General features: G+C 34.3%; 2 protein-coding genes across 2 annotated transcripts; both read left to right on the forward strand.

Moving 5' to 3' along the window:
• Window positions 1-2,594: 2,594 nt before the first annotated feature.
• Window positions 2,595-5,732, forward strand: LOC139860452 (uncharacterized). The gene is made up of 4 exons (XM_071849208.1): window positions 2,595-2,694; window positions 2,814-3,091; window positions 3,247-4,372; window positions 4,798-5,732. The coding sequence occupies exons 1-4, from the start codon at window positions 2,595-2,597 to the stop codon at window positions 5,730-5,732; spliced, it is 2,439 nt and encodes an 812-aa protein (XP_071705309.1).
• Window positions 5,733-9,329: 3,597 nt separating this feature from the next.
• LOC139860453 (uncharacterized) lies at window positions 9,330-26,425 on the forward strand. Its single transcript, XM_071849209.1, has 7 exons — window positions 9,330-9,663; window positions 9,712-9,845; window positions 9,948-10,685; window positions 10,753-10,810; window positions 10,872-10,876; window positions 10,968-11,026; window positions 25,813-26,425. The coding sequence occupies exons 1-7, from the start codon at window positions 9,330-9,332 to the stop codon at window positions 26,423-26,425; spliced, it is 1,941 nt and encodes a 646-aa protein (XP_071705310.1).
• The last annotated feature ends 1,467 nt before the right edge of the window (window positions 26,426-27,892 follow it).

Raw genomic sequence — 27,892 nt, forward strand, 5'->3', positions numbered from 1 at the left:
TTTTTCAATTTCCCGGAGGATTGGAAGGACACAGGTTAATGGAGAGTTTTCAAGCCATTCGGTTCGTTGAAGGATGTTTACATGGCAGGGAAAAGATTGCGTAACGGCCAAAAATTTGCCTTTGTTAGGTTCAGTGATGTGAGCAATCCCGACAAACTCTTATCATCACTGGAAACTATCACCTTCAATGGGTTCCCTATTAGGGTTTTTAAGGCCCATGATAGAGAAAAAGAAACTGGGATGACATCGGGTTCCAACACTTGTCATGGAAAGGCTGCACCCAAGGCCAATCCATCGATGGTTAATGGTAACCACAACTCCTTTAGAGACGATAGAAGATTTAGTGACGTGGCTGCCAAGGCAAAATTTGACTTAAGGAACAAACTAAACGCTGGTAAGGAGGATTTGAGAATGAAGTTTAACGGTGGAAAAGATGATCTTAGATATAAGCTGGATAACATTATAAAGCAGATGGGTAAGAACGATCATGCAGAGAGAATAGTCGATATAAAGGACTCAGAGGATAACAGCCATTTGTTTGATAAATCTCTCGTATTGGTTCTAAAGAAGCATGATCTCCTAAATCAACTTGAGGAGTTCTGTATTGCAGAGGGGTTGAGAAACTTCTCAATTAAATACCTAGGTGGGTTGGATGTTCTACTATCCTGTGAATCCAATAAAGTTGCAGAATTGATCTTGGAACAAGAAGGCCATGCTGTCAATAGATGGTGTACTAGCATTCAACGGTTAGATAATAGGTATCAAACTAAAGGTAGAATGGCTTGGTTAGAAATTCGTGGAGTTCCGGTTACTATATGGAACAAGTCCATCTTCGCTGGTGTTGCTAGATGGTGGGGTACTGTACATGAGTTTGTGAATTGTGAAATCACACAGGAAAATCAAAATCTTATCTCAGGCTATGTGCTTGTCCAAACAAAGGATATGTGGCACATTGAAGGGAAAGCTACCCTAATGTACGGGAATTTTGTCCTTTTTGCAACTGTCAAGGAAGATTTAAGCCGAAATTTCCTGATGGATCTGGGCTCCCCAAAAAAACAATGTATCGAGTAGGTTTATCGTGAATCCGATGAAGAGGATGGTGATGATGAAGATTTCATTGACGATACTTTTGATAACTCGAATGATGAGTTCAATAATGTGGATGAAGAAATTATTCTTGAGGACCCTAAGTCGCCAGAAAATAGAGATGACTGTCATAATAAGGTGCCGGTGAGTGATTCTCCGGTCGAAGATGAAGAGTCCGGTATTGGGAACTATTCCCAAGAGGTGGTGGATGAAACCCAATCTTTACACGATAGGTTACCCAATTACCCAAAGGATAATCATGATGCTGTATTGGAGAATGAAAAGTTGCCAGTTACCAAAAACCTTGGGGAAGTAAAGTCAGCGGACGTGGACACCAAATCAACCCCCTCAACTGTACACTTTGAAAACCTAAATGTGGGGCCCGTTGAAGGGGATATGTATGTTAATGTGGACTACAATCTAGGTTCCCCAAAATTGGGCACAAGAGGTGATAATACCTCAAATGGGCCAAACGGTGATGTATCAGCCTAACAAGCAAATGAATAAGTAAATTCTGAAGCAGCCCACCTGGAAAATATTCAAGAAGGTACAGATGCAGCCTACCTAGAGAATGTATTAGAAAATGAACCCACAATTTCCAGGGGTATTAATTGGAAGCAAGGAAAGAAAATTACAACTAAACGAGTAAAGGGCAAATCGGTAAACCCCAAACTAAAGAAGGATTACTGCTGGGCTAAAATTAGATCCTGGAAAACCTTATCCCGAATGATGAATTTTAAGAACGTTGCTAGAAAGGATCAAGCATTCCGAGAAGATATTAGGTCCACTTGCACCTCCTGTGCAGGAGATGTGATTAAAGGTAATTGCAACATGATCATAGCTCATATAGCTTTACTGTTTTGGAAAGCAACATTGGGTTACACGAATTTGGATGCCCTCTAGGGATGACATGGAAGGGTAATCCCTCCATGTAGTTTATTTGTTTTAGATGAGGTTTTATCATTAAATGTACGAGGGTTCGGGGTGCTAAAGTAGACAAAATTGGGTGGGTAAAAAGGTTATGTCGGGTAGAAAGGCCTGATATCTTACTGCTTCAGGAAACCAAACTCGATGTTATTGATATTAGATGGGTAATTGCACTTTGGGGAAATCGTGACTGTAACTTTATTCAAAAGGCTAAAGTCGGGAAATCGGGTGGGCAAATGATTATTTGGGATACCAATCGATACGTTGCTAACGATTGTTTTGTGTCTGACTTTTATATTGGGATGCAAGGTGTCTGGAAACTGCCGAATAAAGCCTTCAATGTTATAAACATTTATGGTCCGCATCAAGATGCTTCTAAGAAATTGTGTTGGACCTCGATCTCCAACGTGTTAGATAGGTATGATGAACCGTGGATATTTGGTGGTGACTTTAATGAAGTGCGATCTACAGAAGAGCGTTTTAATTGGGATTTTATCGAGTATAGGTCAAAGTGGTTCAATTAATTTATCGATAGCAGTAACTTAATTGATCTTCCATTAGGCGGGAGAATCTTCACAAGAATGAGTGATGATGGCACTAAATTTAGCAAGATTGATCGTTTCCTTGTTAATGATAAGTTTGTGGATAATTGGGACTCGCTTTCGGTTGTTGCTTTAAACCGTGAGCATTCCGATCAATGCCCTATTGTGTTAAAAGATGAGGAAAAAACTTTGGGCCCAAACCGATAAAAGTTTTTGATGAGTGGTTTGAGTTAGACAATATTGAAACTTTAATCAAAGATACTTGGTGTGAAGATGTTGGTGGGGGATCCCGTAAGGATTGCATTCTTCATAACAAGTTGAAAAAGGTTAAGTTTATGTTGAAGGAAAAAGGGGCTCAAAAATTTGGAAGATTAGATGAAGAAATTGATTTCTTTAAAAGTCTAGCTCACAATCTTGAACTCAAAGCTGAAACATCTTGCCTTAATGATTCGAAAATGGACTTATGGAGGAATGCGAGGAAAGAATGGGCTCAAAAGGATAAATCAAAGTCAAATATGATGAAGCCAAAAGCGAGGGTTTGTTGGACACTAGATGGGGATGAAAAGCAAAGTTTTTTCACAACTTGCTCAAAAATAGGTACAACAAGTGTAACATCCGAGGGCTAAACATCGATGGTATTTGGAATGAAAACCCAGATGATATTAAAGATGCTGCTTTTTTGCACTTTAAGGGCATCTTTGAGGAGAAGTTGGTTAATCATCCCAGCATTGAAAATCTTATCTATCCTTCGTTGACTATTGATGAAGCCGAATGCTTAGAGGCTCCAGTTGGGGAAACAGAAATTGTCGACGCAATTCGTGATTGTAGTGGCTCAAAAGCTCCCGGGCCTGACGGTTTTAATCTTCATTTATTTAAGAAATATTGGGGCATTATTAGGAAGGAAGTTATTGAGGCAATTACTTGGTTTTGGGAGAAGGGTGAATTCTCCAAAGGGTGCAATGCTTCTTTTGTTACTCTGGTGCCAAAAAAGAACGACCCACGGGGACTTGGTGATTATAGGCCTATTAGTTTAATTGGAAGTTATTACAAGATCATTGCAAAGATACTTTCTAATAGGCTTAGAAAAGTCATTCCTAGGCTCATTGGTTCAGAGCAAAGTGCTTTTCTAAAACGGAGATACATTTTAGACGGGGTGCTAGTGGCAAATGAAACTTTGGATTACATGATGAATAACCGGGCAAAAGGATTAATCTTTAAATTGGATTTCGAAAAGGCCTTTGACTGCTTGAATTGGGATTTTCTTCTTGAAGTAATGAAGAGTATGGGCTTTGGAACTAAGTGGTTTTCTTGGATTCTTGCTTGTCTAAAATCAGCCACTATCACAATCCTTATTAATGGCTCGCCGACTAGGGAATTTTCTATTGGTAGAGGGGTGAGACAGGGAGATCCTCTATCACCTTTCCTTTTTATCCTGGTGGCGGAAGGACTTAATATCCTCACAAAATCAGCAATCGAAAGGAATCTTTTTAAAGGCATTGAAGTTGGTAAGGATAAGGTATTAGTCTCGCACCTCCAATATGAGGACGATACTATATTTTTTGGTGATTGGTCAACCTCAAACGCTCATAATCTAATATATATCCTAAAGTATTTTGAATTGTCTTCCGGCCTCAAAGTCAATTTTCAAAAGAGTTGTGTATACGGTGTTGGGGTAAGTCATGGGGAGGTGGAAGAGTTGGCTCTGAGAATGGGTTGTTTGGCAGGGAAATTCTCGTTTACTTACCTCGGTTTACCTATTGGGGCTAAGATGAAAAAGATATGTGATTGGGATTCGGTTAAGGAAAAGGTGAATACTCGTCTTTCGGATTAGAAAATGCGCTCGTTGTCTTTTGGTGGACGATTAACTCTCATTAAGTCGGTCCTCAATAGTCTCCCATTGTATTATTTCTCCATCTTCCGTGCCCCGCCTTGTGTGCTAAAATTACTTGAGAAAGTGAGACGTTCCTTTTTTTGGGGTGGGGGTTCTTCGGGTCAAAAAATATCATGGGTTAATTGGGAACAAACTACTACTTCATATGGGGCGGGGGGTTAAATATCGGGTCTCTTAAAAGTAAAAATCTAGCTCTTCTAGGCAAGTGGTGGTGGCGATTTAATACCGAACCCACTTGTCTATGGACTAGAGTAATTCGCAGCATATATGGAATTGACGGTGGCCTTCGGTCGGGGTTTGAGCGTGCTCATATCTCAACTTCGGGTACTTGGTATAATATTGTTCGTACAGGGCAAGCCATCGACGAGCTTCAAATTCCCTTCATTAACTCGTTTAAAAAGTGTTTTGGAGACAGCAACTCCTCCTCTTTTTGGCGTGATCATTGGTGTGGCACCAACACTTTTTGCAGGCTGTTTCCAAGGCTTTTTCGGCTCGAGGTCAACCCTGATGCAACCTTTTCTGATCGAATATCTGCTGCCCTAGATGGTTCGATTCAGTCTATTGCTTGGAACTGGGTCAGAATTCCTTCTGGGAGAACCACGGATGAGCTTGACGAACTACAGCAGTTGTTACAAGGTTTCAATTTCAAATCGAAAGGTGGTGACTCGTGGACGTGGGAACTAGCGACGGATGGAAGTTTCACGGTGAAAAAACTAGCTGTGTTAATTGATAATCACATTCATGAAGCACAACGGGGTACTACAGCTACACAACCTACGATTAGAAATAACTTGATCCCCAAAAAAGTAGAAGTGTTCATGTGGAAAGCTTTAAAGAAAAGGATCCCCGTGCGAGTAGAACTTGAAAAAAAAGGTATTGATCTCCATAGCGTGTGGTGTCCAATCTGTGATAATGACATCGAAACGGTGGATCATATCTTAATCTCATGTAATACCTCCTCGGGGGTGTGGTATCGGGTCTTTAGTTGGTGGAATCAAAGAATCTCCCCATCTCTAGTTTCCTTCGATATTCTACTTGGTAAACCCATGTCTTCGGTAAGCGAAATAGGTGTGAATTTGTGGCGTGGAGTCATTTGGACTTGTGCTTATCTATTGTGGAAGAACCGGAATACGAAAACTTTCCAAAACAAAAGTTGGAATATTCCGATCGCTTTCAATGAAGTACAAGTCAAATCGTTCGAGTGGGTATCTCAAAGGATTAGAGGAAAGAATCTTTATTGGCTTCAATGGCTTTCTAATCCGAGTGTTTATCTTAATCTTGTATAGTATTGTTAATTAGGTAGCCTTCTCCGCTACCTCTCGTGTTGTATTACTTCGTGTTTTGGTTAGCCCTGGGTCATTGTAAGGGGCTCCCAATTTTTTTATCTTGTGAGTTTTCATAATATATCTTATCTTGTTTTTCAAAAAAAAAAAAAAAAAAAAAAAAAAAAAAAACTTTTCGTTCCCTTATCTGACGTTGATTTGTTCTTGAGTTTCTTCCCTCGTGCTCTGTCTTGTGCCGCTCCTCCTCCTAGAAGCTTCGCGTGACTAAGGTCTGGTTTCGTGGTGTTGTAGTTTTTCTTTTGGTCGTGACTCGTGAGTTCAAGATGCTCTAATCGTGAAGTGCGGTGACGACTTTTCAATTTGTTTGGATGTATTTAAGGTGATTCATTGTTCAATTTTGGTTGCAATTTGTGGTGGTTGGTGTGTGGACGCAATCGATTATTGGTTGTTCTCGGGCCTTGAAAAATATGTCGTGGTTAATTAGTGGGGGTTTGGGGATGGTGCAACTGTACATTCACGAGTTTGCGTTTAATATGTTGTGTTCATTCAATGTAAGGAATTGTAATTTAGTGCAGTGGTGGAGTCACATTGTCACCTATGGTGACAAGTGGCACCATATGTAATGGTGATAAATTTACTAATTTGGCGCACTAGAAGTTCCGGTGTAAATTTAGTTGGAGTAATTTAATCGAAAAAGTCAAACTTTGTGTCTCATAGTAGTAGTACTGAGAGCATCTCATCTCACTTATCTCATTTTCTATAGCGAGTACAATAATTCTCTATATTCACATTTAATTAAGTTTTTCTTTTAAAAGGCAAAATTTTTTTAAGAGCACGTAGTAATACATACACCCGGGAATTCTTACAAAGGATGAATCACCCAAGGATAACCAAGCACGAAATTAAGTAGAACTAACAATTATATCTAGAGTAGGTTGCAAAGGTAGCAACCCAACTAGGAGAATAAAAGTACACTAGAGTTAGACATCCACGTGAGCCAATCTAGCTTTTTGTCTTTAACACGAGATGAGATCCACTCGAACGACTTGATTTGTATTTCGTTTAGCACCACCGGAGTGCTCCAACTTTTACTTTGGAACACCATATTATTCCGGTTCTTCAAAATCAAAAACGCACACAAATCGTAACGTGAAGAATCGTCTTTCTTGATTGTGAGATGGATGTATTTCCAACATCCTTTAGGAAATCGCCAAGGTTGTTGATTATGAGATTACCCAAATTCCACCACTTCGACACCCGAACCCATAAATCGCGAGCATGTTTACACGCAATAAACATATGATCAACTGATTCCACATCGCCATCACAAAGTGGGCAACGTACACTATGGAGATCCATTCCTCGTTTATCTAATTCAATCCGAACTGGTAGTCTCTTGTGTATCGTTCTCCACACGAAAATCTCAATTTTTTTAAGAACCAACTTATTTTGGATGAAACGGTGTTGAGACACGAATTGTCCTAGGAGCTGCTAGTCAATTAGAGTCGCTAGCCTTTTCACAGTAAGAATACCATTCGAGGCCAGACTCCACGTCCACGTGTCTATGCTGCTATTGTTGAAAGAAAAAGATGCAATTAAGGAAAGCAAGATGTTTAATTCGGATTCAGTTTGACCTGATGAGGTACGAAACCAATTCCAGTGATGCTCCAGCCTGCCGTTTGTGAAAACTACTCGATCTTTTATTGACACATCCATGTCAGATTCCAGCCGATATAGTCTCGAGTATAAGTTGCATAACTTGTTCGATCCAATCCAATGATCATGCCAAAAAGATGTTGAGTCGCCGTCTCCAATAGATTTGGTGAAAGAGCTTATAAATGGAACTTGCAAATCCTCCAAAGATGAACCTGTTAAAACAATATTACACCAAGTACCTATTGGTGAAGAGTGGGTAACCCAACTATCCACCAAAAGGCCACCACAAGGTCCATGGACACTACGAATAATATTAACCCAACGTGAGTTTGTTTCGGTTTTGAACCTCCACCATCATTTCCCTAAAAGAGCAAGGTTTTTGCTTTTTAGAGACCCAATATTTAGTGCCCTATTCCCAGAAGAATTGATAACAATCTCCCATTTAATTCATGAAATTTTGGATCCCGAACCCGGCCCGCTTCAAAAGAAAGATCTCCTCACACTCTCGAGTTTTTAATTAAGTTAAGTGTTTAAAAATATTTTAATACTAAATAAAAATTGCCAAAATAAATTTCGATTTGTATATATTACGTATTTAGTAATGTAATAACTTACATGTCAAAACTTTTGAAAGTTTGAATTTATGAATATTAAGTACTCCGTAATATCAATCTAGAGCTCATTACTAAACTATCTTTTAAATATTTTCAAATTTGGCCTTAAGGTCGTTAGTCGTTACATTATCCTTATTCCATCAAACGTTAAAACTCACACAATTTATTCGAGAATGAAAATCAAGAATCAGATGAATTTGAAATTTAGCCTGTCATTCTACAAACACAAACGTACAAATGAATAACACGGTTGTATATAAATGTATATATTTGATGAAACTCTGATTTGTATGCAAAAATCTTCACCATAGGGAGATGAATGGAATTCTAACCAACAAATTGTTGAAATAGTCAATCTAATTTGCATTCTTATATATATGATACTTAGTGAGTGATTAGTTGTGCAGGTTTCTTGAATCAAGACTAGATGAGTTATTGCACAAAGTGGATTAAGTTACACATAAAGATAAGAAGAGCTAAACCCTTTATGGATCGAGTATAAGTTAAAAGTAGCTAACATACCTATTATGGAGGTGAAATTATACTTATACAACGTCTGGACATAATTGGGTTTAGTTTTGTTACTTCAGGGACTGTTTCTGTCAATTCCCATTTCTCTAAGATGTACAAGGGCCTGATTGTCATTCTTGAAAGTTTGTTATGTGTCGGTGTTGTTTTTGATATAATCATCAGATTAGGGTTAGATGATATATTATTGATTCATTCATACAATTACATACACATTCATCTTCTCTGTATTTTTTGTCTAAGATCCTTACTTAGGATTTGTGATTTGTGTTCATCTAGTTGATGAACAAAGTATTGTAAACATCTTTAATATTCAAGTGCTTGATTGGTGGTTTGATTTCTGGTTTATTCAAAGTATACGATCTTGTATACTTGTTATTATAGATTCGATTTCATCTTTTTTACATGGTGTCAGAGCGATTCGTCTGATATTCTATGTTGTTCAGACATTCTTCGATCTAGGGTTTGTTCTTCGAAGGTTTTTTGGACGTTTTTGCTTATTTGGTTAAATTAGGGTTTTCGAAACCCTAATTTGTTCTCGGCTGATCTTCTTGGCTGTTTTCTTGTGTTCTTCCGCTGCAATTGATAAAGATCTAGGAGAGTTTTCTTAATACTCTCATATTTGTCTTTATTATTGTTTGTTTGTATTGTTGATTCTTCTATTGATCACCATAGCCCAACTCTTGACCTTGATTCGTTGAAATCAACAGAAACCTGATCAAGCTTTGGTTGATTAGCAAAGGATCACTGTTATTTGTGTTTATTTTTTTCTGTTTTGTTTTAATTCATATCTGTTTTTCACATGGCTAAAGATGATGATGATTCTGGTAGTAGTTCTACACAGATCAGTAAACTGGACTTTGGAGACCTTCTTTATCTTCATCCAAGTGATATAAGTGGCACACCATTAATTACTGGCACACCATTAATTACTGTTAAACTTAAAGGAACTGAAAACTATAAGTCTTGGTCTTGTGCAATGGAACTTGCTTTACAAACAAAAAATAAAATGGGTTTTATAAATGGTACTTTAAAAAGCAATGAAGATAATGAGGTTCTTGGAGTCCAGTGGGATAGATGTAATGTTGTGGTTTTGTCTTGGATTTTGGGTTCTATGAATGATGAAATTTACAATGGTCAGATTTATTCAAAAATTGCTTCTGATGTTTGGAAATAATTAAAAGAAAGCTATGATAAAATTGATGGGTCTGTAATATTCAATTTATATCAAAAACTGAATTCAATCACACAAGGTGGTAGTTCTGTTTCAGACTACTATCACAATCTTAATTCTTTATGGAAACAATATGACACTATGGTACAACTTCCTAGTTTTGACCTAACTTCATCCAAAGCCTTCAAAGATCACATCAGTTTAATAAAACTCATGCAATTTTTAGTGGGATTAGATGATATTTAGCAACCAATCAGAAGTAATATACTCACCAGATATCCACTGCCCTCTGTGAACACTGCTTTCTCTATTATTTCTAGAGAAGAATCACACATAAAGTCTAATATAAGTGGTAAAAAGAATACAGAGTCATCTGCTTTCTACACTAACACTTATAAACCCAATGTCAATCAACAATTTAAAGAATTAGAATGTACCAAATGTGGTAGAACTAATCATACAATAGACAAGTGTTTTGAAGTTGTAGGGTATCCTACTAGGGCTGGCAATCTTAAGTGTATCAAATGTGGTATGACTAATCATACTGTGGATAAATGTTTTGAAGTAGTAGGTTACCCTAACAATCTGAAGAAAAAGGGCTTTGGATCTAATAACAATTTTAAATGTAATGCAAGTAAAGCTAATAATGACACTCCAGGGAGTAGCTCTTTTACTCCTATTTCTTTAAGTAATGAGCAGATAATCAGATTATTGAGTTTACTGGATGATAAGGGTGGAGTTAAACCTGGTGTTTCTAATATGGCAGATAATTTTGAGAATTATAATGTATTTTTCAACTCTCAATTTGATATTTTTTATAAAACTAATATGATTAGTGATAATGTTGAAAATATGCATTATGGGTGGATTATTGATTCTGGAGCCAACCAACACATGACAAATTCAATTAATAATTTTGTCTCACACACAAATGTGACCGATTTGAATTTATTTGTTTCTCATCCAAATGGATCCAAAGCAAAAGTTAGTAAAATTGGAAATCTTAGAATTTCAAATGATATTATATTAAAAGATGTTTTGGTGGTTTCAGACCCTTGTGACTGGTAGTCAATGTGGTGGTTTATATTTCTTAACTGGAAATGAAAAAGGTATTGTTGGTAGTTCCAACATAACCAAAGTTAAGCATTCTGTTGATCTTTGGCATTGCAGGCTGGGTAACCCAGCTGAGCAAGCTTTAATGTGTCTAAACATAGTTTAAATCTAAGTAAACAAAGTTTTAATAAACCTTGTAATGTGTGTCATAAGGCTAAACAAACTAGAGAATCTTTTGCAAACACTAATCATAAAACAACTGAGTTAGGAGAGTTAGTGCATCTTGATGTTTGGGGACCATATAAAGTTCTAAGTCATAAAGGGTTCAAATATTTTTTTAACTATTGTTGATGATTTTACAAGAGCTGTATGGGTATACTTACTTAAATCTAAAGAAGAAGTGTTTGAGCGTAACACCCCAGCTTAACATGACCACAATATTGTCCGCTTTGTCCGCAGGCTCACGGCTTTTTCTTGGCGACCACACACGAGGAACACTTTCCCAGGAGGTCACCCATTCTGGTAGTGCCCTCGCCCGAGCACGCTTAACTCCAGCGTACTCACACACCCACGCTGCCTGTGGTCCCAAAACACGTTATGGTCATTTAAGCGTGAGTATTACCTTATAATCCCATGATCACTCATGTCCATGGGCGATGTGGGATTCCTAAGGTGTTACATTCACCCCCCCCCCCCTTCAGGGACTCATCGTCCACGATGAGGTTTGCCCCACCTGTAGTGACCCGAACTTCTCCATGTTTTTATATATTAAATGAAATTGATATTTACATGATTAAATGTTTCCAACATGTTAAACAATCAAACTTGTTAAGACTTGATTAATTGAAATAGGTTTCATGTAGACAATTGACCACCCAGGTTGACCGGCGATTCACGAACGTTAAAACTTGAAAAAAACTACATGATATATATATATATATATATATATATATATATATATATATATATATATATATATATATATATATATATATATATATATATATATATATATATATATATATATATATATATATATATATATATATATATATATATATATATATATATATATATATAGTTAACATGAAATTATGATAAGTAAGTATCTCATTAAGTATATTAACAATGAGATATATACATGAGAATGAAACTGTTGAATTAAGAAACTCGAAACGGTATATATAACGATTATCGTTATAACAACGTCTTACTAAATACATATGTATTATATTAAGGTATTGTTACACTATATTTAACATGATAAAATGATAATTATATATATCATTAAGTATGTTAACAATGAACTACATATGTAAAACAAGACTACTAACTTAAGAATTTCGAAACGAGACATATATGTTACGATTATCGTTGTAACGACATTTAATGTATATATATCACATTAAGATATATTCATACATCATAATATCATGATAATGTAAAAATTTAACATCTCCTTAGATATAATAAACATTGGGTTAACAACATTAAATGAGATCGTTAACTTAAAGGTTTCAAAACAACACTTACATGTAACGACTAACGATGACTTAACGACTCAGTTAAAATATATATACATGTAGTATATTAAGATGTATTAGTACACTTTTGAAAGACTTCATGATACATATCAAAGTACTTCTACTTAACAAAAATGTTTACATTTACATTCTCATTCATTTTCATCAACAATTCTACTCGTATGCACCCGTACTCTTACTCGTACAATACACAGCTCCTAGATGTACATACTATTGGTATATACACTTCAATGATCAGCTCTTAGCAGCCCTTAATGATTCATCAAACATGTGGGAACCATTATTTGTAATCTAGTATGAATTATTTAGCAAGATTACAAAAATATTGTTAATCATTCATGACTTATTTACAAGAAAACAAACTTACACATCCTTTATATCTAATCCATATATCACGACCTAAAACACATACAAACACCTTCATTCTTCAATTTTCTTCATCTAATTGATCTCTCTCAATTTCTATCTTCAAGTTCTAAGTGTTCTTCATAAATTCTATAAGTTCTAGTTTCATAAAATCAAGAATACTTTCAAGTTCTAGTTTCAAATCCATTCCAAGAAATCATCTAAGATCAAAAAACCTTTGTTATTTATAGTAGGTTATCTTTATTATTCAAGATAATACTCATATTCAAACTTTGATTCAATTTCTATAACTATAAACTATCTTAATTCGAGTAAAAATCTTACTTGAACTTGTTTTCGTGTCATGATTCTACTTCAAGAACTTTCAAGCCATCCAAGATCCTTCAAGAACTTCCAGTAGGTTTACCTACTAAACTTGAGGTAGTAATGATGTTCATAACATCATTCAATTCATATATATATATATATATATATATATATATATATATATATATATATATATATATATATATATATATATATATATATATATATATATATATATATATATATATATATATATATATATATATATAACTATCTTATTCGAAGATTTAAACTTGTAATCACTAGAACATAGTTTAGTTAATTCTAAACTTGTTCACAAACAAAGTTAATCCTTCTAACTTGACTTTTAAAATCAACTAAACACATGTTCTATATCTATGTGATATGCTAACTTAATGATTTAAAACCTGGAAACACGAAGAACACTGTAAAACCGGACATACGCCGTCGTAGTAAAACCGCGGGCTGTTTTGGGTTATATAATTAAAAACTATGATAAACTTTGATTTAAAAGTTGTTCTTCTGGGAAAATGATTTTTCTTTTGAACATGAAACTATATCCAAAAATCATGGTTAAACTCAAAGTGAAAGTATGTTTTTTTTCAAAATGGTCATCAAGACGTCGTTCTTTCGACTGAAATGACTACCTCTTACAAAATTGACTTGTAACCTGTATTTCCGACTATAAACTGATACTTTTTCTATTTAGTTTCATAAATTTTAGTTTATTATGAAACCATAGCAACTTGAATCACTCAAAACGGATTTAAAGCGAAGAAGTTATGAGTAAAACAAGATTGGATAATTTTGCTTGTTGTAGCTACGTGAAATTTGTAACAAATCTATACAAATCATAACTTAACTAATTTATATTGTATTATACATGTATTCTAACATATATTATGTAATCTTAGGATACCATAGACACGTATACAATGTTTTGACATATCATACCGACCCATATATATATATATATATATATATATATATATATATATATATATATATATATATATATATATATATATATATATATATATATATATATATATATATATATATATATATATATATATTTCAGAACAACCATAGACACTCTATATGCAGTAATGCTTGAGTTAGCTATACAGGGTTGAGGTTGATTCCAAAATAATATATATACTTTGAGTTGTGATCTACCCTGAGACTTGAATACACTGGGTCGTGGATTGATTCGAGATAATATATATTGATTTATTTCTGTACATCTAACTGTGGACAACTAGTTGTAGATTACTAACGTTGGACTGCTAACATAACAAACTTAAATCGTTAAAACGTAATAAAAAATGTTGTGAATATATTTCGATCATACTTTGATATATATGTATATATTCGTTATAGGTTCGTGAATCGATCCGTGGCCAAGTCGTATTTTCCCGACGAAGGAAAAATTTGTGAAAGTGAGTTATAGTCCCACTTTTAAAATCTATTATTTTGGGATGAGAATATATGCAGTTTTATAAATGTTTTACAAAATAGATACAAGTGATCGAAATTACATTCTATGTTGAATTATCGAACCGAATATGCCCCTTTTTAGCTTGGTAGCCTAAGAATTGGTGTTTATTATAATTGCCACCAATTGACGCGAATCCTAAAGATATATCTATTTGGCCCAACAAGCCTCATCCGAGTTACGGATGCTTTAGTACTTCGATTTATCATGTCCGATGAGAGTCCCGGAATGATGGGGATATTCTATATGCATCCTGTTAAGGTCGGTTACTAGGTGTTCATCATTTGAATGATTTTTATGTAGTTTGCATGTTATTGAGAAATGGAAATTGAAAATCTTGTGGTCTATTATTACGAATTGATAAATATATAGGTTAAACCTATAACTCACCAACATTTTTGTTGAAGTTTAAAGCATGTTTATTCTCAGGTGATTATTAAGAGCATCCGCTGTTGCATACTAAATAAAGACAAGATTGGAGTCTGCATGCTTGTATAATATTGTTTAAAAACTGCATTCGAAGACTTATATTGTTGTGTAATATTATTGTAAACCATTATGTAATGGTCATGTGAAAACGCTATATTTTAGATTATCACTGTTTGATACACGTCATAATATTTTAAACCTTTATTGATAAAATAAAGGTTATGGTTTGTTTAAAAAAAATCGAATGCAGTCTTTGAAAAACGTCTCATATAGAGGTCAATACCTCGCAAGGAAATCAATTAATATGAAACGTTTATAATCGATATGAACGGGACATTTCAGTTGGTATCCGAGCATTGGTCTTAGAGAACCAGAAATTTGCATTAGTGTGTCTTACTGAGTTTGTTAGGATGCATTAGTGAGTCTGGACTTCGACCGTGTTTTCTTTGAAAACGATTGCTTAACACTTTTTGTTGGAAACTATATATTATTAACATGTAAATATTATGTGATATATTAATCTCTTAACGTGTTTGATATTGTGTGATAGATGTCTACCTCTAGTACAAATCCCATCGACTCACCTAATAATAATGAAGAGTCGGATATATTTTGGGAAGATTCACAAATTCCCGAGGAAGAACCGGAAGAGGAGGAACCGGAAGAGGAGGAATCGGAAGAGGAGGAACCGAAAGAAGAAGAAGAGGTTTCGGAGGAAGAAATATTAATAAATACAGAAAAATGGTTAAATAAAAGAAAATTCTCAACCAATGGACCAAAGTTAAAAATGGTCAATGGTGTTTACGCCAAGGAAGAAAAATATTGGGAAAATTACCAGTTTTCTAATGAATCGAATCCCGATGAGGATTCCGATGATGTTATAGAAATTACCACGACCCAATTTGAAAAAGAAAAAGAAAACAATAAGGGGCATCAAAATAGAAAAACCCGAGCCCAAAACCGATGAACTTTATGTTAACATGAAGTACCCTGATGGGGTGTACCGTAAACACCCGTATTTCTTAAACTTTCACTATAACCCGGGAACATCTAAGCCACCAGGTTTTTCTAGAATATTTGAGAAAAGAACGGCTCGTATTAGGGGAGCACCATATATCCCTAGGAAATTAGTGAAACGAACCAAGTCCGAAGAGGAAGAAACGAGTGAGTTGGAATAAAGAGTTGTAATCATGTTGTGTAATATATGTATTGTAGTGTGTTTGTATTTTCATGTTATATGTAAAAATTGCTTGTTTGTTTGTTAATTATCTTTTACGAATCTAATCCTCGTCTATTTTACAGTATAAAAACACACAATAGACTTTAAGGATAGATAACCGAATATTTTAGAAGACCTACCAGGGGATATGATTGATGAAATCTTGTCTAGAGTCGGCCAGAATTCGTAGGCACAATTATTTACGGAAAAATTAGTTTGTCAAACATTTGAAAGACGTTCCAGGAATGCCTTAGTTAATAAAAGACTTTCCTTTGATAGATGGGGTATATCACATTGGGGAGACCTTAAGTTACGCCGTGTTTTCTTTAAGGCGTTAAATGCGGGAAACCCAGATGCAATTTTACGCTACGGGTTAAGAACCTACTTTGACTCCACCTATCCCAATATAGGACTTCGTTCTTTAGAAAGAGCTTCTAACATGCAACATAAAGAAGCATGTTATGCTTACGGGTTAGTGATGTTCGCTTCTCATCAAAGTGAGAAAAAGAACATTGGATTACAACTGCTAAATAAAACATTCCCACAAGTGACAGACTCAGTAGTTGGGGTGAGAAACAAGGTTTTTAGATTATTACGGGGCTGTTGGCATTACGTAACCCCCATCCTTTTGAAAACGTTACAACATGCTGCCTAGCCAACGGTCACAACGGTTATTTTCCACAAGATCAAGGATGGGAAATAATACTAGTAAAACCCGAATGCATGACTTGCTTCTGGACTTATGAATTACGTGACTTTATTGCCTTTGCTGAATGACTTACGTATTAACTAGAATTGTCTTCGTAACTGCTTTGTATCAAAGTTATTGTGTGCTATATCTTATGCTATATGTAATATAGCGGTATTGTAAGTTTGAAAAATATTGTATAATAGTTTGAACGCGAAATATTATTGTAATCAGTTTTTCATATAGAATTGTAGTAGTTGAATTGTATGTTAGCTACTAAGTATGAACTTAACGGGTAGATACTACCCGAATTAAAACTTATAAAACGCTAATATGAAGAAAAAGCTTTTATAAATAAGTTCATATTATGCTACGAAATACTATTGACTACTCTTAATATTCTGTATGATTAACTTAATTCTTTTGGCTATTTTTGAAGGAAATGGCACCGACTACTCGTCAGAACTTGAACATGAGCGAGGAAGACTTCCGTGTTTTTCTTGCTGCCAACATAGCCACAGTACAAGCTGCAATGCAAAACAACAATAATAACTCTGAATCTAGCAATGCAACTAATGCCACAAGAAATCGTGTAGGATGCTCCTACAAAGAATTTACTGCCTGCAAACCTTTGGAATTTGATGGAACCGAAGGACCAATCGGATTGAAACGGTGGTCCGAGAAGGTCGAATCGTTGTTTGACATAAGTAAATGTACTGAAGAAGATAGGGTGAAGTACGCCACGCATACCTTCACAGGTACTGCATTAACATGGTGGAATGCCTATCTAGAACATGTGGGACAAGATGTTGCTTACGCACTACCGTGGTCAGCATTCAAGCACTTGATGAACGAGCAGTACCGTCCCAGAAACGAGGTCAATAAGCTCAAGGTAGAGCTTAGAGGATTACGAACACAAGGTTTCGATATTACTACGTACGAACGAAGATTCACATAGTTGTGCCTATTGTGTCCAAGAGCGTTCGAAGATGAAGAAGAGAAGATCGACACGTTTGTGAAAGGATTACCAGAAAGAATTCAAGAAGATGTGAGTTCACACGAGTCTGCCTCCATACAAAAGGCAAGTCGAATGGCTCATAAACTCATAAACCAAATTGAGGGAAGAATTAAAGAGCAAGCGGCCGAAGAAGCCAACATGAAACAAGTCAAGAGAAAGTGGGAAGAAACCAGTGACAAGGGTCACCAATACAACAACAACAACAACAACAACAACAACAGCAACAACAACAACAATCACAACCACAATCGCAACAACTATTCCAACAACTGCAACATCAATCGCAACAACAACAATCGAAATCCCAACAATAATTACAACAAACGTCCCAACAACAACAACTACAGTAACCGTCCCAACAACAACAACTACAGCATCAATCCCAATAACAATCTCAATAACAACAATGACAACAACAATCAGAAAATTCCATGCTATAGGTGTGAAGGATATCATCCGGGTAAATTTTATGAAGTAGTATGTACCAAATGTAATAGGAAGGGTCATGTTGCAACAAAGTGTGAAGCTTTCGGACCAGTGATTAAAAGAACAAACACTGCCCACATTATTTGTTTCGGATGCGGGAAGAAGGGCCACTACAAAACTACGTGCCCAAACCAGGGAAATAATAATGGGCAAAGCCATGGGAGAGTTTTTAACATTAATACGGAAGAAGCGCAAGAAGACCCGGAGCTTGTTACAGGTACGTTTCTTATCGATGAAAAACATGCTTATGTTTTATTTGATTCGGGTGCGGATAGAAGCTATACGAGTAGAGATTTTTGTGCTAATTAAGTGGTCCATTGACGCCTATGAATAATAAATTTTTACTCGAATTAGCAAACGGTAAATTAATTTCGGCAGATAAAATATGTCGGAATCGAGAAATTAAACTGGTTAGCAAAACGTTTAAGATTGATTTGATACCAGTAGAGTTAGGGAGTTTTGATGTGATAATTGGCATGGACTGGTTGAAAAAGGAGAGAGCGGAGATCGTATGTAACAAAAATGCAATTCGCATTGTACGAGAAGAAGGAAAACCCTTAATGGTGTACGGAGAAAAGAGCAACGCGAAGCTAAATCTTATTAGTAATTTGAAGGCGCAAAAGCTAATAAGAAAAGGTTGCTATGATGTTCTAGCACACGTCGAGAAAGTCAATTCTGAAGAAAAGAACATCAATGATGTTCCCGTTGTAAAAGAATTTCTCGATGTATTTCCGAAAGAATTACGGGACTACCTCCACACCGATCTGTTGAATTTCAAATAGACCTTGTACCAGGAGCTGCACCAATAGCTCGTGCTCCATATAGACTCGCACCCAGTGAAATGAAGGAACTCTAAAGCCTACTACAAGAACTTTTAGAACGTGGTTTCATACGACCAAGTACATCACCATGGGGAGCTCCTATTTTGTTTGTCAAAAAGAAGGATGGTACATTCAGATTGTGTATCGACTACCGAGAGTTGAACAAACTTACCATCAAGAACCATTATCCACTACCGAGAATCGACGACTTATTTGATCAACTCCAAGGCTCGTCAGTTTATTCGAAGATCGATTTACGTTCCGGGTATCATCAAATGCGGGTGAAGGAGGATGATATTCCAAAGACTGCTTTCAGAACGCGTTACGGTCATTATGAGTATATGGTTATTCCGTTTGGATTTACTAACGTACCAGCTGTGTTCATGGACCTCATGAACCGAGTGTGTGGGCCATATCTTGACAAGTTTGTCATTATTTTCATCGATGACATACTCGTTTACTCAAAGAATGATCAAGAGCACGAAGAACATTTGAGAAAAGTGCTAGAATTGTTGAGGAAGGAATAACTGTACACAAAATTTTCAAAGTGTGCATTTTGGTTGGAAGAAGTTCAATTCTTCGGTTACATAGTGAACAAAGAAGGTATTCAAGTAGATCCGGCAAAGATTGAAACCGTTGAAAAGTGGGAAACCCCGAAAACTCCGAAGCATATACACCAATTTTTAGGACTGGCTGGTTACTACAGAAGGTTCATCCAAGATTTTTCCAAAATAGCAAAACCCTTGACTGCATTAACGCATAAAGGGGAGAAATTTGAATGGAAGGATGAATAAGAGAAAGTGTTTCAATTGTTGAAGAAAAAGTTAACTACGGCACCTATATTGTCATTACCTGAAGGGAATGATGATTTTGTGATATATTGTAACGCCTCGAAGCAAGGTCTTGGTTGTGTATTAATGCAACGAACGAAGGTAATTGCTTATGCGTCCGGACAATTGAAGATTCACGAGCAAAATTATACGACTCACGATTTGGAATTGGGCGCTGTTGTTTTTTGCATTAAATACTTGGAGGCATTACTTATATGGGGTTAAAAGTATTATATATACCGACCACAAAAGTCTCCAACATATATTTGATCAGAAACAACTGAACATGAGGCAGCGTAGATGGATTGAATTGCTGAATGATTATGACTTTGAGATCCGTTACCACCCGGGGAAGGCGAATGTGGTAGTCGACGCTTTGAGTAGAAAGGACAGAGAACCTATACGGGTAAAAGCTATAAATATAATTATTCGTACTAACATTACTACTCAAATAAAGGAGGCACAACGGGGAGTTTTAAAAGAAGGAAATTTGAAGAATAAAATACCCAAAGGATTAGAGAAACATCTTAATATTCAAGAAGACGGAACTCGATATAGGGCTAAAAGAATCTGGGTACCAAAGTTTGGAGATATAAGAGAAATGGTACTTAAGGAAGCACATAAAACTAGATATTCAATACATCCCGGAGCGGGGAAGATGTACAAAGATCTCAAGAAACACTTTTGGTGGCCGGGTATGAAAGCCGATATTGCTAGATACATAGGAGAATGTTTGACGTGTTCTAAGGTCAAAGCTGAACATCGGAAACCATCAGGTCTACTTCAACAACCCGAAATCCCAGAATGGAAATAGGAAAACATTACCATGGATTTCATTACTAAATTGCCAAGGACTGCAAGTGGTTATGATACTATTTGAGTAATAGCCGATCATCTTACCAAGTCAACACACTTTCGGCCAATGAGAGAAGATGATAAAATGGAGAAGTTGGCGCGATTATACTTGAAGGAAGTTGTCTCTAGACATGGAATACCAATCTCTATTATCTCTGATAGAGATGGCAGATTTGTTTCAAGGTTTTGGCAGACATTATAGCAAGCATTGGGAAATCGTCTAGACATGAGTACTGCCTATCATCCATAAACCAATGGACAGAGCGAAAGGACGATACAGACTCTTGAAGACATGCTACGAGCATGTGTTATTAATTTTGGAAACAGTTGGGATCGACATCTACCGTTAGCAGAATTTTCCTACAACAACAGTTACCACTCGAGTATCGAAATGGCACCGTTCGAAGCACTTTATGGTAGAAAGTGTAGGTCTCCGATTTGTTGGAGTGAATTGGGGGAAAGACAGATTACGGGTCCAGAGATAATCCAAGAAACTAACGAGGAAATCATCCAAATTCAACAACGGTTGAAAACCGCTCAGAGTCGACAAAAGAGCTACGCGGACCTTAAAAGGAAAGATATAGAATTTGAAATTAGAGAGATGGTCATGCTTAAGATTTCGCCTTGGAAAGGCATTGTTCGATTTGGTAAACGGGGGAAACTAAATCCAAGATACATTGGACCATTCAAGATTTTAGATCGTGTCGGACCAGTAGCCTACCGACTTGAATTACCTCAACAACTCGCCAATGTACATAATACCTTTCACGTCTCGAATCTGAAGAAGTGCTTAGCTAAAGAAGATCTCACTATTCCTTTAGATAAAATTAAAATCAGCGAAAAACTACAATTCGCTGAAGAACCCGTCGAGATAATGGATCGTGAGGTTAAAAGACTCAAGCAAAATAAAATACCGATCGTCAAGGTTCGATGGAATGCTCGTAGGGGACCCGAGTTCACCTGGGAGTGTGAAGATCAGATGAAGCTGAAATACCCGTACCTATTTCCAGAAGATTCGTCAACACCTCCAACTGCTTAAAAATTTCGGGACGACATTTATTTAACGGGTAGGTACTGTAGTGACCCGAACTTTTCCATGTTTTTATATATTAAATGAAATTGATATTTATATGATTAGATGTTTCCAACATTTAAGCAATCAAACTTGTTAAGACTTGATTAATTGAAATAGGTTTCATGTAGACAATTGACCACCCAGGTTGACCGGCGATTCACGAACGTTAAAACTTGAAAAAAACTACATGATGATATATATATATATATATATATATGGATATATATATATATAGTTAACATGAAATTATGATAAGTATCTCATTAAGTATATTAACAATGAGATATATACATGAGAATGAAACTGTTGAATTAAGAAACTCGAAACGGTATGTATACCGATTATCGTTATAACAACGTCTTACTAAATGCATATGTATCATATTAAGGTATTGTTACACTATATTTAACATGATAAAATGATAATTATATATATCATTAAGTATGTTAACAATGAACTACATATATAAAACAAGACTACTAACTTAAGAATTTCGAAACGAGACATATATGTTACGATTATCGTTGTAACGACATTTTAATGTATATATCACATTAAGATATATTCATACATCATAATTTCATGATAATGTAATAATTTAACATCTCATTAGATATAATAAATATTGGGTTAACAACATTAAATGAGATCGTTAACTTAAAGGTTTCAAAACAACACTTACATGTAACGACTAACGATGATTTAACGACTCAGTTAAAATGTATATACATGTAGTATATTAAGATGTATTAGTACACTTTTGAAAGACTTCCTGACACATATCAAAGTACTTCTACTTAACAAAAATGTTTACATTTACATTCTCATTCATTTTCATCAACAATTCTACTCGTATGCACCCGTACTCTTACTCGTACAATACACAGCTCCTAGATGTACATACTATTGGTATATAAACTTCAATGATTAGCTCTTAGTAGCCCTTAATGAGTCATCAAACATGTGGGAACCATTCTTTGTAATCTAGTATGAATTATTTAGCAAGATTACAAAAATATTGTTAATCATTCATGACTTATTTACAAGAAAACAAACTTACACATCCTTTATATCTAATCCATATATAACTACCTAAAACACATACAAACACCTTCATTCTTCAATTTTATTCATCTAATTGATCTCTCACAATTTCTATCTTCAAGTTCTAAGTGTTCTTCATAAATTTTATAAGTTCTAGTTTCATAAAATCAAGAATACTTTCAAGTTTGCAAGTCTACTTCCAAGCTTTCAAATCCATTCCAAGTAATCATCTAAGATCAAAAAACCTTTGTTATTTATAGTAGGTTATCTTTATTATTCAAGTTAATACTCATATTCAAACTTTGATTCAATTTCTATAACTATAAACTATCTTAATTCGAGTAAAAATCTTACTTGAACTTGTTTTCGTGTCATGATTCTACTTCAAGAACTTTCAAGCCATCCAAGATCCTTTGAAGCTAGATCATTTCTTATCACTTCTAGTAAGTTTACCTACTAAACTTGAGGTAGTAATGATGTTCATAACATCATTCGATTCATATATATATATATATATATATATATATATATATATATATATATATATATATATATATATATAACTATCTTATTCGAAGATTTAAACTTGTAATCACTAGAACATAGTTTAGTTAATTCTAAACTTGTTCGCAAACAAAGTTAATCCTTATAACTTGACTTTTAAAATCAACTAAACACACGTTCTATATCTATGTGATATGCTAACTTAATGATTTAAAACCTGGAAACACGAAGAACACCGTAAAACCGGACATACGCCGTCGTAGTACAACCGCGAGCTGTTTTGGGTTAGATAATTACAAATTATGATAAACTTTGATTTAAAAGTTGTTCTTCTGGGAAAATGATTTTTCTTATGAACATGAAACTATATCCAAAAATCATGGTTAAACTCAAAGTGAAAGTATGTTTTTTCAAAATGGTCATCAAGACGTCGTTCTTTCGACTGAAATGACTACCTCTTACAAAATTGACTTGTAACCTGTATTTTCGACTATAAACTGATATTTTTTCTATTTAGTTTCATAAATTTCAGTTCATTATGAAACCATAGAAACTTGAATCACTCAAAACGGATTTAAAGCGAAGAAGTTATGGGTAAAACAAGATTGGATAATTTTGCTTGTTGTAGCTACGTGAAATTTGTAACAAATCTATACAAATCATAACTTAACTAACTTATATTGTATTATACATGTATTCTAATATATATTATGTAATCTTGGGATACTATAGACACGTATACAATGTTTTGACATATCATATCGACCCATCTATATATATATTTCGGAACAATCATAGACACTCTATATGCAGTAATGCTTGAGTTAGCTATACAGAGTTGAGGTTGATTCCAAAATAATATATATACTTTGAGTTGTGATCTAGCCTGAGACTTGTATACACTGGGTCGTGAATTGATTCGAGATAATATATATTGATTTATTTCTGTACATCTAACTGTGGACAACTAGTTGTAGATTACTAACGTTGGACTTCTAACTTAATAAACTTAAATCGTTAAAACGTAATAATAAATATTGTGAATATATTTCGATCATACTTTGATATATATGTATATATTCGTTATAGGTTCGTGAATCGATCCGTGGCCAAGTCGTATTTTCCCGACGAAGGAAAAATCTGTGAAAGTGAGTTATAGTCCCACTTTTAAAATCTATTATTTTGGGATGAGAATACATGCAGTTTTATAAATGTTTTACAAAATAGATACAAGTGATCGAAATTACATTCTATGTCGAATTATCGAACCGAATATGCCCCTTTTTAGCTTGGTAGCCTAAGAATTGGTGTTTATTATAATTGCCACCAATTGACGCGAATCCTAAAGATATATCTATTTGGCCCAACAAGCCTCATCCGAGTTACGGATGCTTTAGTACTTCGATTTATCATGTCCGATGAGAGTCCTGGAATGATAGGGATATTCTATATGCATCCTATTAAGGTCGGTTACCAGGTGTTCATCATATGAATGATTTTTATGCAGTTTGCATGTTATTGAGAAATGGAAATTGAAAATCTTGTGGTCTATTATTACGAATTGATAAATATATAGGTTAAACCTATAACTCACCAATATTTTTGTTGACGTTTAAAGCATATTTATTCTCAGGTAATTATTAGGAGCTTCCGCTGTTGCATACTAAATAAAGACAAGATTGGACTCTGTATGCTTGTATAATATTGTTTAAAAACTGCATTCGAAGACTTATATTGTTGTGTAATATTATTGTAAACCATTATGTAATGGTCATGTGAAAACGCTATGTTTTAGATTATCATTGTTTGAATAACGCCATAATATTTTAAACCTTTATTGATAAAATAAAGGTTATGGTTTGTTTAAAAAAATCGAATGCAGTCTTTGAAAAACGTCTCATATAGAGGTCAATACCTCGCAAGAAAATCAATTAATATGAAACGTTTATAATCGATATGAACGGGACATTTCACCACCACCTCCAATGGTACATGAGTGGCTCTGATACCATTCTGTAACACCCCAGCTTAACATGACCACAATATTGTCCGCTTTGCCCGCAGGCGCACGGCTTTTTCTTGGCGACCACACACGAGGAACACTTTCCCAGGAGGTCACCCATTCTGGTAGTGCCCTCCCCCGAGCACGCTTCACTCCAGAGTACTCACACACCTACTCCGCCTGTGGTCCCAAAACGCGTTGTGGTCATTTAAGCGTGAGTATTACCTTATAATCTCATGATCACTCATGTCCATGGGCGATGTGGGATTTGCCTAAGGTGTTACATTGAGTGTCTGGAAAACTTATTTCATTTATTTAAAAATCAATATAAAAGGACAATTAAATGCTTTAGGTCTGATAATGGTAAAGAATTTATAAACTCAAAGGTTAATGACTTTGTTTTAAGTAATGGAATTGTTCATCAAACATCATGTGCCTACGCTCCTCAACAAAATGGGTTAGTTAAAAGGAAACATAAGCACTTGCTAAATGTTGCAAGAGCTCTTATATTTCAAGGGGGGATTCCTCTTAGGTTTTGGGATGAATGTATTCTAACTGTTGTATATTTGATTAACAGGACTCCTACATCTTTGCTAAATGGAAAATGTGCCGTTGAGATTATATATAATAGAGTTCCTAATCTTTCCCATTTAAGAGTGTTTGGTTGTCTTGCTTTTTCAACTGTTTTAAATAACTCAGATAAGTTTGCCGAAAGGTCTGAAAAGTGTGTTTTCCTTGGATATTCTTCTGTTAAGAATGGATATAAGTTGTATAGTTTAGAAAGTAAAAGTTTTTTTGTATCAAGAGATGTCAAATTTTATGAAACAATTTTTCCTTTTAAAATAAAGAAAGAGGGTATGCAGTCTGAAAAATGTTTGAGTCAAATCAATTTTTTTGAAGAAATAAATAAAGACAATCAAAATACTCAAAGTCCCAATGATGAAGAGGAAGATAATGAACAATAAAGTGAAGGTAGTAGTGACTCAATACATGTAGATGACACAAATTATTCTTCTAGTTCAGATGAATCAGATGTGAATGCCAGATCACCAAGTCCTACAGCAACACATAATGGTGATAACACTAACCCTGAGGGCACTATTTTTCAAAATTAAGAAGCACCATCTTATTCTTTTCATCACTCTATTAGAAGATCTCAGAGGAACACTTCATTGCCAAAGAAATACAATGACTTTGTTCTTAATAGTAAAGTTAAATACAATATCAACAAATTCATTAATTATTCCAAATTATCAAAAGATGTTTATTGTCTGTCTACTAATCTGAATAAAATAGTTGAGCCTACAACTTATTGGGAGGCTTGTAAGTCCAAACATTGAATTGATGCTATGAATACTGAAATGGAAGCATTGTTTAAAAATGATACTTGGGAATTAACTGAATTACCTGAAGGAAGAAAACCTATAGGATGTAAGTGAGTGTATAAAATAAAATACAAATCTAATGGTGAAGTAGATAGATTCTGTGACGACCCAAAAATTTTCGACCAAATTTAAACTTAATCTTATTACGATTCCGACACGATAAGCAAAGTCTGTAATAATTTGAAATTATAAAATATAAATTAAATATTAGAATTAAAAATGTAAAATAGAGTACAAATAACTAATTGTGAATTTAAAATGAATCTATATATATAATTATATATGATAGGTAATATATTGTAATATATATTTTAGAAATAATAAATAATCAATAAAAGTTAATATATGATATATTATATGAATAAATAGTACATAAGTAATAATACAATACAAGTACAACTATAGCTGACATAATAATATTGTTATTACTTTCTATAAATAATATCAATACTAGTATTATTAATACTATTTTAAATATATATAATCTATAAATATAAAGTTGATATATATAAATTGTTATAGTATTGTTATTACTAATATTATTAATATCATTAATAATATTATTATATTTAGTATTAACATTAATATTAATATCAGTGTTATTAAATTTTGAAATATATAGTTTAGTATTATAAGTAATGATAATATTATTATCATTTTCATATTAAACCTATTATTATTTTTATTATTATTATTATTATTATTATTTTCATGATGACTAAAGATAAAAGTTAATATTAACATTAGTAGTATATTTATTAGTATCATTGTATTAGTAAAAATTACTATTAGGATTATTAAAAGTATTATTATTAAATCGATTACTAAAATTATCATGTTATTTAAAATTGTTATTGTCATTATTCTTATTAATATTATTATGATATTAATATTATTGATACTATTATTATCTCTATTATTATTTCTATTATTACTAAGTTTTGTTATTATTATTAAAATTAATATTAATGTTAAAAATTAAGGGTTGTATATTTAATAATATTTTTGTTTTCCTTAATGTGTAAAATACAAATATATACAGATAAA

The sequence above is a fragment of the Rutidosis leptorrhynchoides genome, chromosome 7 (genome assembly GCF_046630445.1).
Source record: "Rutidosis leptorrhynchoides isolate AG116_Rl617_1_P2 chromosome 7, CSIRO_AGI_Rlap_v1, whole genome shotgun sequence".
NCBI lineage: Eukaryota > Viridiplantae > Streptophyta > Magnoliopsida > Asterales > Asteraceae > Rutidosis > Rutidosis leptorrhynchoides.

Coding starts and splice junctions, on each gene's coding strand:
- LOC139860452 (XM_071849208.1), top strand. CDS start 2,595: ATGAGTGATGATGGCACTAAATTTAGCAAGATTGATCGTTTCCTTGTT. Junction 2,695..2,813: donor TTCGGTTGTTGCTTTAAACC/GTGAGCATTCCG, acceptor CTTTAATCAAAG/ATACTTGGTGTGAAGATGTT. Junction 4,373..4,797: donor TAAGGAAAAGGTGAATACTC/GTCTTTCGGATT, acceptor TTGTTCGTACAG/GGCAAGCCATCGACGAGCTT.
- LOC139860453 (XM_071849209.1), top strand. CDS start 9,330: ATGGCTAAAGATGATGATGATTCTGGTAGTAGTTCTACACAGATCAGT. Junction 9,664..9,711: donor GAATGATGAAATTTACAATG/GTCAGATTTATT, acceptor AATAATTAAAAG/AAAGCTATGATAAAATTGAT. Junction 9,846..9,947: donor GGAAACAATATGACACTATG/GTACAACTTCCT, acceptor GATGATATTTAG/CAACCAATCAGAAGTAATAT.